The sequence below is a fragment of the Myzus persicae genome, unplaced genomic scaffold, assembly GCF_001856785.1.
Source record: "Myzus persicae strain clone G006 unplaced genomic scaffold, MPER_G0061.0, whole genome shotgun sequence".
Lineage (NCBI taxonomy): Eukaryota > Metazoa > Arthropoda > Insecta > Hemiptera > Aphididae > Myzus > Myzus persicae.
Window position 1 is genome coordinate 143,505 of NW_019104041.1, and position 11,981 is coordinate 155,485.

At 27.4% G+C, this 11,981-nt stretch overlaps 3 protein-coding genes across 3 annotated transcripts in view; 1 reads left to right on the forward strand and 2 right to left on the reverse strand.

Annotated features, from left to right (window-relative positions):
- Positions 1 to 220: 220 nt before the first annotated feature.
- Positions 221 to 6,483, forward strand: LOC111037921 (vam6/Vps39-like protein). Its single transcript, XM_022320771.1, is given in 15 exon segments — positions 221 to 902; positions 1,312 to 1,467; positions 1,532 to 1,638; positions 1,703 to 1,909; positions 3,234 to 3,414; positions 3,483 to 3,736; positions 4,204 to 4,333; positions 4,400 to 4,524; positions 4,595 to 4,720; positions 4,781 to 5,003; positions 5,098 to 5,481; positions 5,554 to 5,702; positions 5,771 to 6,049; positions 6,116 to 6,210; positions 6,266 to 6,483. Coding segments are annotated over 15 exon segments (2,556 nt in total). The 5' UTR covers positions 221 to 832; the 3' UTR covers positions 6,336 to 6,483.
- On the reverse strand, positions 6,357 to 11,391 carry LOC111037922 (anaphase-promoting complex subunit 7). Its single transcript, XM_022320772.1, has 10 exons — positions 11,323 to 11,391; positions 11,030 to 11,252; positions 9,965 to 10,146; positions 9,338 to 9,447; positions 9,081 to 9,267; positions 8,807 to 9,013; positions 8,629 to 8,739; positions 8,439 to 8,570; positions 7,466 to 7,740; positions 6,357 to 6,651 (listed from the first exon to the last, which is right to left on the reverse strand). Exons 1-10 carry the CDS (start codon positions 11,389 to 11,391, stop codon positions 6,408 to 6,410), a joined length of 1,740 nt encoding a protein of 579 aa, XP_022176464.1. The 3' UTR covers positions 6,357 to 6,407.
- A 61-nt stretch (positions 11,392 to 11,452) lies between these two features.
- LOC111037917 overlaps positions 11,453 to 11,981 on the reverse strand; it is a 3,132-nt gene continuing 2,603 nt past the window's right edge. The window contains exon 5 of the mRNA XM_022320765.1: positions 11,453 to 11,460. Within this exon, the coding sequence (XP_022176457.1) occupies positions 11,453 to 11,460 (8 nt within the window). The remainder of the gene's footprint in view (positions 11,461 to 11,981) is intronic.

Sequence of the window (11,981 nt, forward strand, 5' to 3'; positions counted from 1 at the left end):
TTTCTTCAACCACAGTGGCACAGTACATACTATATAATAACAATGAGACAGCAATGTAGGTACCGACGAAATGTTTCAATCGATTTATTGTAATACATTAATATTTAATACGCATTATATTGTACATAATATTATTTTGGGTTAATCGAATGTTGCGGTAAATGGTAATACATACCGACAATTTTAAATGGCACGTCTATTTCAATTTTAAAATAACAACATTTTATTATAGATTAAACACACGGTTTTATTATTTAATCTATTTATCATACATCTACTACGAATGAGTCAATAGTCTGCCATTCTATATTTATATTATCACCATGTTCAATATTGGCATAATGCATACACGCGGCAGCTATCAGTCATCTAAAAATTAAAAATATTTTAATGGAAAGACCGCGAAATTCATAAACTTGCAAATGGAAGAATAAAAACAAAGTTTTATTATCCATGGCGTGATGTAACTCCGTCGACTTCAGTCTATCAATGTTATCGTAATTGATAATATAAATGTATCATAATAAATATTAATTAAATAATATATCTTGCGTTAGAATGTTGAATTTATAGGGAGCAAAATACCCAATATTGTTATTAACTTAAAATAATTAAATCGATTTTAATATTAATATTGACACAGTCAGCAGCCGTATTGTGCAAATATAAATACGTCGGCCAAGGTTCAATAGTTATTCATATTTGATTAATTTTAGGTATGTGACCTAGGTATTCTAGGTATGGCAATCTTTGTTTGATACAGTGCAGTGTGCACAGGCCATAAATTGTTATTCCTGTGTGATTTACGAGTGCCAGTGATTTACAGTTCAAAATGCACGACGTGTATGAAGTTGTTAAACTGTTGAAGTATTCTGTACAAATCGAAAGCATCACTGCTTATGGTAATTGTTTCCATCAAAAGTTTTAACGGTTGAAATTGTCTATTACATCCGTTGAACATTATTCTACCTTTATTATGACTTTTAGATGGGTGTTCATTGATTCATATTTAATGACTTTCAGAGATCTGCATCATACTATACTTAACTATTAGTTTTTAAAATTGTTGTATGCATTCCATTGTTGCATTATTCTATCTGATTAAATTGTCTAGTCTTTATAATATCCAAACAAATTGTTTTTACACAATTGTATCAATATTCCTTCGAATTATATTCCTATTTGTCCATAATTCTTAAACCTAAATAAAAGTAGGTGCCTAACAGTATCTCTGACCGTTTGAAAGCTCTGACCATACATACCTAGTACCTACTATGTATTAATCATTAACTACATTTTTTTGTTCCTTAGATAATTATTTGCTGGTCGGTAATAGGCTAGGGCACATATTTTTATAAACCACTAGTCCTAGAGTACAACTAGTTGACTGTAATAAAACTTTTAGCAAAAGACCTATACTACAATTAACTGCAATATCAGAATGTCAAATAGTTATTTGTATATCAGGTATTTAACATTTGAATAACAAACCTTTTTGTTAACACTTTAATTTTTTTAATTAAATCTTTAGATGAAAGAGTTAGTGTACTTGATGTATCTCGAGATAAAGTAATACATTTGAAAACAACTGGCTTACAAAAAACTAAAGGTGCTAGTTCTTTTACTATTAATGTGAAGGTAAATTATTTAATCCAAATAAATTACATGTATACATGGAAAAATAATTAAAATATATTTATAGACTCCAGATGGCTTGCAAAGTAATCCCAGTAACACAGTAGTTCGCCTCTGTGTAGCTGTTAAAAGACAATTGCAAGTTTACTATTGGAAAGGAAAAGATTTTTTGGAGCATTCTGAAAATATTGACTTACCAGACATACCTCGTACATTAGTGTGGTGTGATCAAACAGTGGTTATTGGCTGTAAAAATGAATATTACTTATTTGATGTAAGTTTACATAATTTACCCATATTAAGTATAACAGTATGACGTATACATTTTTTTTTTTTTTGTGTCAGTCTTTAACATTTCAACACTACACATTATTAACCTAGGGTACAAATAAGAAAAATACTATTTTGTAAAATATTTATTTGTATAATATAAAGTTTTGTTCAAATTAAAACTATAAATAAAATTATATGAATGAAATATCTAACAGAATGAAAATATAAAATACTTAAAATTATATAGTCACAAGGCATTGCTTAATAAATGTATAATATTTTTTATAATTGGATAATATACTAACATTTTTTATAAAAAGTTTCACAAAAACTCAAAAATTCCATTTTATGTAATGAAAAAAAAATTGTATTACTCATGTCTATTGACATATACAATGAAACATATCTATATCTTTATAGTTTATAATAATGCACAATATGTTAAAATAAACCTAATGAATGAAAATTAAAAGAAAAAGAACACAAATATTTAGTAAAAATATAGTAAATATTCTTGTAGTTTAGAAGAAGATTTTATGTCATAACTATTGATTATTTAGGAATACTAATTAATATTTTCTTATACACGAGGATTATAGAAAAATAATGAAAAGCTTCACTATAAATGTAATTGAAAATCTAAACATTCTAAACCTAGACATTATCAGCTAAGCTACCAAAACTAATAAATAAACCAATTCCTAAAAGTGTATTATAATTATTAACAATTAATGTGTATCAATCTAATAAAAACTCTTAATTACCTAGTTCATAGAATTAGAAAAGCATTCATTGAAAATTAACAGAAGAGTAAATTCAGACAGATCATGGATACATTCATATTTCATGTTTAATTTAAGAGATAATCAAAAATTATTCTAATAATATATTGATATTTTATAGTAAGTAGGCGTAGGCACTCTACAAAAATTGAAAACAAACATTTGAAATTTCAGGCTGTCATTCATTATTGTTTTACTAATTACTATAATCTATAGCTGTTATGTTAATGCTCTATTCATATGGATCTAAGGAATTAAATTTAACAAATAGCAATATCAATAGCAAAAATAATAATCATATTTATTTCTGCATATATTTTTATATAATTAAAATTTCAATAGTTATCAGTGAATATGATTTATTATTTAAAAATTAGATCCCTTAGTGGCTTAGTATATGCTGATAATATTATTAGTGACATGTTATTCTGTGATGTCATATAACTGGCTGTAGGAACACTAAATAATCAGTATTTTATGTTTTCTGATTATGTTAAACTGAATAGTGGTTAAGTTAAATTTTGTGCATTATATTTATTTTAGGTTACTATGGAACAAATAAAACCTTTGTTCTTAACTGGGAAAAATCAAGAACCTATTATAACCAAAATATCTGACACAATGTTTGGTGTTGTCAAAGATTCCCATTTTATTGTTATGAGTACAACGGATGATGTAGCTGAACAGCAATTTATTAAATGGATAGACACACCATCTATTATTTGTGAGTAAAAATTTTATACTTAAGTGTCACTGTGTCAGTATTGTTTTTATAATACAATTTTATTTCAGTATATGATGAACCTTACTTAATTGCAAGTATAAGTGATAAGTTGTATGTACAAACTATAGAATCAGTTGAAAGTTCTGTGTCGCGTCAAGTAATATCAGTTACTTCTAAAACAATGAATATGTTTTCTTGTCAAAATGGTTTAATTTATGTTTCGTCTACATTGGATGTCTGCTGTTTAAAAGCAGTTCCATTTGCTAAACAAATCAAACGACTTCTTGAAGACAAAGATTTTCAACTTGCTTTAAAATTAGCTGTAAGTAATTAACTATTAAGGTTTCTAAACTATATTCTTCATGTTATTTCCTTACAAATTCTAAAATAATGTTCTATTGATAAACAGTAAATACCCAACACCAGTCAACATAAATGACTGTATACATTTTATTTAAAGTGCCGTTTTTTTTTAGTTATGTTAGATTTTTATTTTTAAATAATGAATGCGTATTAATTCTTTGATTTATACTTTTATGTATATCCTTTCTTCTTATTAAAAATAAGTAGCTGTATTTTAAATTAAATAATGTCATAACACTTTGACAAATAGTACTTTTATTGCAATACTCGAAAAACCTACCAAAAAAGGATCATATCCTTAGAATAAAATGTGAAAACTAGGTTAATATTTTTTTCACAAAGTAATGTTTTGTCAATAAATCATATAATATATATGATTTATATTTTAACCTGGTGTATTTTTTAACATATTTTAATACAATATAGAACATATCTGATGAATCTGTTGATGATAAAGAAAAAAATGTATCACAAATAAGAACCTTATATGCCAATGATTTATTTGAAAAAAAGAAATACCAAGAATCCATGAGAGAGTTTTTGAAGTTAAATACAGGTATGAAAATTGTATTGTTCATATGTTAAACTTGATCTTAGTGCAATATTAATTTACATACTATAGATCCTTATGATGTTATCAGATTGTTTCCAAATTTATTACCTCAAAGTGATTCAGATTATGGAGAGGAAATACTTGAAAAAGAAATGGAAATAAAAATTGTTGCATTGATTGAATATTTAACAGAGGTAAAACATGATAATTTAATTAAAATAATTGTATTTCAAGATTAAAACTTAACTTTTGTTTAATTTTTAGGTACGATTCAAACTTTTGAAGGAACCTAATGTTAAAAGTCAATCAGATATTCTTGAAATAAATAGTAATCATCAAGAACAGTTACTTCAGATAATAGACACTACACTTCTAAAATGTTATTTACAAGTAAGTTATAAGTACAAACGATAATGACAAAATTACAAATTTTACAAATTTTTGTTGTAGACTAATGATGCACTGATAGCGCCTCTTTTAAGACTTAACCATTGTCATTTATTAGAAACTGAAACAACATTAAAAAAGTATAAAAAATACAGTGAATTAATAATTTTGTATCAAACCAAAGGATTACATAGTAAAGCATTGGAACTCTTACAAAAGCAGTCGGATGATTCCGATTCTAATCTCAAAGGACCCGAAAGAACTATTCAATACCTACAAAATATTGGTGATTATCGACTAATTATTGTTTATTATTAATTATTATATTAAATACTGTTTTTTATATATATTTTATAATTTACAATATATTTACTTAATAGGTTCAAATAATATTGATATCATTCTACAGTTTTCTGATTGGGTATTAAATAAGCATCCAGAAGAAGGGCTTACTATATTTACAGAAGACGTAGCTGAAGTAGAACATTTACCTAGGCCTAAAGTATTGGACTTTTTAATTAGAAATCATAAAAATCTGATTATACCTTATTTGGAACATGTAATACACGTTTGGAATGATACCAATGCTATATGTCATAATGCTTTAATACATCAATATAGAGAAAAACTTCAAAAATACAACACCATGTCAATGCAGGCTGATGAACAAACAGCACAAAACACTAAAATAAAACTTTTGGAATTTTTAGAACAATCAAAGTGTTATACTCCTGAAACAGTATTGGTACATTTTCCTTTGGATGGTAATGTTAAAAATGTTTTGCTATTATTCTACAAATAAAGATCTCTTACTATTATAAAATATACCGTTATAGGATTTTTTGAAGAACGTGCTATAGTATTGGGTAAACTTGGTCGCCATGAACAAGTCTTGTCCATGTATGTTACTGTGTTGGATGATGTTGACCGAGCAATTGAGTACTGTGATAAAGTTTATAAATCAAAAAGTGAAGACTGTGATCAAGTAATTTTAATAAAACATCTAAAAATTGTATTACATTTTATGTTTATACATTTAAAAATTAATTATAGATTTATGTAATACTGTTGAGATTGCTTATTGACCCTCCAGATAGTTGGTTAGCTGGTCTAGGAGGTGTATCAAAACCAGCACCTAATATAGAGAAAGTTGTTGAAATTTTAAATAAAAATGCTGCTCAAATCGCTACTCCTGATGTATTAAAAGTGTTACCAGATGAAATACCTATTCATCGTATTAGTAATTTTCTAGTAATTGCTCTAGACAAAGCAATTGGCGATAGGAGGCTTTATCAAGTGAATCGTGGACTGCTATATGCTAAGCTTTTAAAAGTAAAAATTATTATTTTTGTTTAATAATATGTGCTTGAAATTTCAATACTGAATATTATCTGTTAGATTCAACAACAGAGAATATTTTATGAGTCACAAAATATTACGCTGACAGAATTCAATATTTGTAGAGTATGTAAAAAACGTTTTGGAAATCAAAGGTACTTTATTTAATTAAATAATAAAAACAAAATATACATTATCTTTATGTTTCAGTGCGTTTGTAAGATGCCCAAATGGTGAGATTGTCCACTATTCATGTCATAATCACAAGGCAGATCAATAAGGAATTAAGTAATGGCTTAACTTAATTAAAATATTTGAGTTTATTTACATAGCGTACAACTGTCATGAACAATTATATGGATATGTCTGATCCAGATCCTTCATGATCAGAATCCATAAATGTATCTTCTTCATGTACAGCATTGTTGAATGGTGTTGATTCATTTTCGGCATTATTAACACCACTAAATGTCGCATCTAAAAGTGACCCATTTAAAACGGGTCCAGTCGAATCTGCGGATGTGGCTGTTGAAGTATTACATGGTTTCCCCAAACTCTCTAAACTCTCCATAACTCGTTTATTATTAGGGTCAAGACTAAAAAAAAACAAATATTAAATTATAGTTATAATGTGAATTTTTTAACTAAAATGTTAGTTTATAAAAATCTTAATAAGATATTGTAATTCAAAAAATGAATATGTTTATATATTATCAATTTAAAATAGAGTTATTTAAAAAAAATTCCTATTGTTATCAAATTAAATATTTTAATTAAACTATTTTTTTTATATTTATACATTAGTATTCAATAACCTATTTAAATGAAAAATTAATTATACTTCTATAAAGGAATATTATATTGTTATAATTTATTACAACATAATATTTATTACACCTAAAAACTAATAGAAGTATAGATCTTATAACTCTAAGGCACTGAATAAAAATCTGTAAGCCAACATAACTGATACCCACTGAACTAAATACATGGAACCCGTGTATTAATCAAAATATGATGTTGGTAGGAAGCCATCCTATGTAATCTGAGTCATTAGAAAATATAATGAAATGTTATGTTATCGATAAAAATTATCATCATCATCATAATATTAATGTTAATAATCAAATGGGAATGCATATGGCGGCTCTTGGTACATTTTACAAATATGAGAATTATACACAATATGCATTTCATGTATTTAGTTCAGTGCTGATATCATTGTTGCCGTAACATTGTTACATCTCTTTTCCTTGTTTCACTGTAAGTTTCTTAATCGCTCAGAAACATCTGTGTAAGTAAGAATAATTATTTCTTTAACTGTTATGTTTGCCTTAAAGTGTATGTTTTAAGTAGAGGAATGCCATATTCATATGTTTGATATGAAATATAAAAAATCAAATTAATTACTTGAGTGCAGAATAATAGAAGTCAAACGCTTTTTCTAATTGATTTTGTTTGACACTTAAATCACCAAGCATTTGATATAATCTACAAGTTGGTTGATCTAATGCTTGCTTATGCAATACAGCAACAGCAGGACTGAAATTTCCTTCTTGTTCAAATATCTGAGCAATCATATATATTGCAGGGAGATAGTATTCATCAACATTTAATGCTCTTTCCAAAAGTATTTTTGCTTTGCCAATTGTCATTGGATCTTTCATGAGTATTGAAGCATATAACTAAACAAAAAATATGAATTATGTAGTATATTAAGATATATTTATGAATACAGGCAATTCTATAAATATTTACTTAAAAGGATGCAACACAAACATTTTTAACACACCATATTACCCTTGACAGATTATGTTCAACTTTGTTATTTTAAAAATTAGAGTGATTCAATCTATTATAAAACTTGATGGTAAGATTATCTGTGTTTGTATGTCAGTTGTTGTTACAATAATTCAGTTTTTAAGTGAGTTATGAGCATTTTTAATTTATGCTATATTGTATAATATGTAGAATTTAGTAAAAAAAGCCCAAAAACAAAGATTATTTTCTTACCATCAGGTTTTAAAATAAGTCAATTCACTCTAATTATTACACAAACAATAAAACATGATCTGCTGAGCATATTTTGATATGTAACGTATTTGTAAAACGAAGACAAAAAATTCACGCGCAGCATTTTCTTATAAGATGGAATAATTAAATTGATATTAATTGACTATATTTCAATCTCTAAGTAAAATAAAATAGGGAACAAGAAATTTGATGTGAAAATTAAATATACATGTATATTATATATTTTTTAATTTTCATTTAAATTTGAATATTGAAATATAATATCTAAAAAATATGATAAATTTTATATAAAAATGTGAATATCTTTTACATTACTTATATATTAATATATATACAAATTAATACTTACTGTTAATGCTTTTGGGTGGTTATTCATTTGCTTACAACAATTACTAGCAGCTGTTACAGCATTTCTCATCTTATGCAATGCTATATAACAATCTACCATACCTTTATGCGGATCAAAAAGATAAGAAGCAATCTAGGAAATAATAGACACATATTAAATCATATTAAAAAAAGAAAATTTAATTACTTACATCATTAGCTTTACGAAATTGTAAAATAGCATCAGAATACTTTTTCATACTCGTTAATATCATACCGTGCAACAATAACGCCTCAATATTTTTTTGATCAACAGAACAAGCCTTTAAAATCACATGATGCTTGATGTAGGGTCAATTAATGTATTTATTTAAAAATCATTATAAATACCTTTTGTGCTAAGCACAGAGCTTTAGAATAATTACTATTGCTGTAACACACAAAAGCAAGAACTATCCACATATGGGAATCAATCGATGATTCATCTGTATAACTTGTTGGAAGCAATTTTTCTAAATCTCTATTGTGTTTTTCCATGTATAGACACATGGCTAGTGTACACAGGCCATCTTGCATTAGTGGATTTAACCTGTAAGCCTACAAAATACCCTGTATTAAAATATATTTTTCAAATTCAAATATGTAATGATTGTAAATAACTAACTCTTTGTAAGTAAATAAGTGCATTTTTGCGATCTCCATAAAAATAATAAGACTTTCCTATAGCTACTAATAATCTATTACTATTGCATAAAGGTGAGTTGTCATCCAATTGTTTTAATGTATTGATTGCTGCAGGATACTCGGTCTGTTGAAACAGATAAGCATGGGCTTTTATCCAGCCACTGATCCTAACAAAATATATACACATAATAGGTGATATAGTTCCAAATATTAATGATTAAAATACTAATTACTAACCATTCAAGTCCATTAATTCCAACCATTTCTAACATCATAGCATTCACTTCTGTTCCTTTAACACCTAAGCTCAAAAGTCCTTCAGCTGCTTCAATTGCTAATGGACATTCCTTGAAAAATAAAACTAAATTAAACTATGTATAAAATAAGTATAGTCGTTGATTCTGAGCAAAAGAAACAATGTATACACATTCGGAAAAAGAAAGGTACCAGGTAACTGACTTGTAAGCATAGGCGTGGCTTCGTTCAAAGCTTTGCCAGAGTTGGTGGGAAAAGCATCTGACCACTGCGGCAGAAGGCAGCTAGCATGCCTCCGACAAAAACTTGATTGCCACCTGGTATCTTTCTTTTTCTGAATGGAGAATAGTTATTGATTTTAAAATTGGATTTGAATTTAATTAAACTACCATTGTGTGGATACACATTTAAATAAATAATATAAATAAACATAATTAAAAAATAAGACTGATATACTTAGGACATTTTTTAGAACTAAGATTTAATTGAAATTTTAAGTTTGAAAACAGTTTCTATTAGGGTTAAAATGACTTGAAACTGGTAATAATTTAACTTCTAGTTTATAGAAAACTTATAAGATAACTATTACAAGATATTGCAGATACTTACTTTTAGAACTTTGTTATAAGCAGTAACAGCGTGAACAATATTGCCCATTTGATGATTAAGTTTTGCTATAGCCATATTAATTTTAGTTTTCCTTTGTTTAGACGGCACTGTTTGTAAGACACTTAATGCCTTTTTATTATCTTTTAATTTCACCAAACACAAATGTAGTTGATATTTAATATCTGAAAAATCAACAGTATTTTTTTATTTTTTAAAAATTATCAACACCCTTACACATAAATTAAATATCTACAAAACTACAAACCTATTTATGGGTATACTTATATAATAGGCTAAAATGCACTTTACCACCCCATGGAAATTTTTTGATTTTTTTTTAGAACTTACTTATATTAACTATTTAAGAACAATTTTGCAATCAGAATTTGTTGGTCGAACTTGTTTCAAAGTCATGGACTTCGGAAGTTAGCAATTTTGAGTTTTTTACTCGTGAGCGCAACACAACGTTTATCACGTTTAAATGGCAATATTGGAGTTGTGCGAACAGAGCCGGCAAGCGAAGGGAGTCACTGTAATAAATACTTATGTTACTCATATTTCATAGTGAAATTTAAGTGTATAACTTAAGTTAAGTTTATTCTCCTATGGGCTGTAATAATTTTGGATATAAAATATTTGCCACTTAGATCATATGCAACTATAAGTTCAATTTAACACTGAAACATTGATCAATATTTAAAAAATAATTATTTTCTTGGAAAATGTGCACATCATTTGACTGTCCGGCTAATAAATTCTGACTACACCCCCATTCTTAACTTGTTGAAGTACAAAAGTATCAAAAAAAAAACCATCAATATTTGTAAATTGTCATACTCAGTAAACTAGAGTGACGCACAAATGCGTAAAAAAAAACACAAAATTACAAACTTCCAAAGGCCATAACTTCAAAACTAAGTGCGACCAAATTCTGATTGCACCATTGTACTTAAAAAGTTAATATAGGTACCTAAGTACCAAAAAAAATCGAAAAATTTGCATGGGATGGGTAAGTGCATTTGTTCAATGACCATATAATAACTTATAATTGAATATTATACTAACCTAAAACAGGCATGGGATCTTTTGCCCCATCATAAGGAGTTTGAGGAGGGTTTGCCGAAAACCAGGCTTCTTTAAATGTCAATGCTGTTACATATGCAGCTTCAGCTTGACGATAATTGCCTAAGAAGTAATGTGCATCACCCTGATATGCTAATACGCGGAATTTGTGTGGAGCTGTTAAGATATCTGTTGTATGTTCACTAACTTTTAAAACCATTTCTGCCTAAAATGTAAGTAAAATGTGTTAGCAATAAGTACAAATTTAATAATTCAACAATTAATCTAACACTTACCACTTTAACGACATTGGAGTGTAATTTTTGGCTGTGTAACAATTTTATTTGATCAAACAACATACTCATTTTGAAAAATTAATTAAACTTTGTACTGGATTGCCTTAAATGGTTTTATCGATAAAAGCAATTAGCCGGCTTAAACGTAATTATGTATACAACGATTATTACTGTTACTTATTAGGAGTAGAATCCAAAAAAAAGATAGACAATATTCAAAACGTATTTTAAAATAAACAATAGATAGGTACAATTCAAAAAATTTTAAATAAAAAGTCTGGGTAAAAGTTTATTCAAGAAAATAAATACGATTCGGGCAAACAAAAGTCATACAGTAGTTTAACATAACAAATGGTAAATAAATTTTATAAATGAAATAATAACAACTAACGGCTTAACGCGGCATTAACAAAATAACATTTGTCTTACATGCTGTAATCTGTTATCTAAACGACTTCTGCTTATCACTATAATAACAAAGACGGAAGGTAGACAGCACGGCTATAGATATGAATGGTTGCGCGACGGCATATAGCGTGTTGCAGAAGAAAACGGCGTTATATGTTCTTATCAAAAACCTCTAGATTACTAGCGCTTTTAGCGGAATTTGTGGTGTACCATTAAGTTGTCATATTATTTTTCAAATCCCGGGTTTTTTT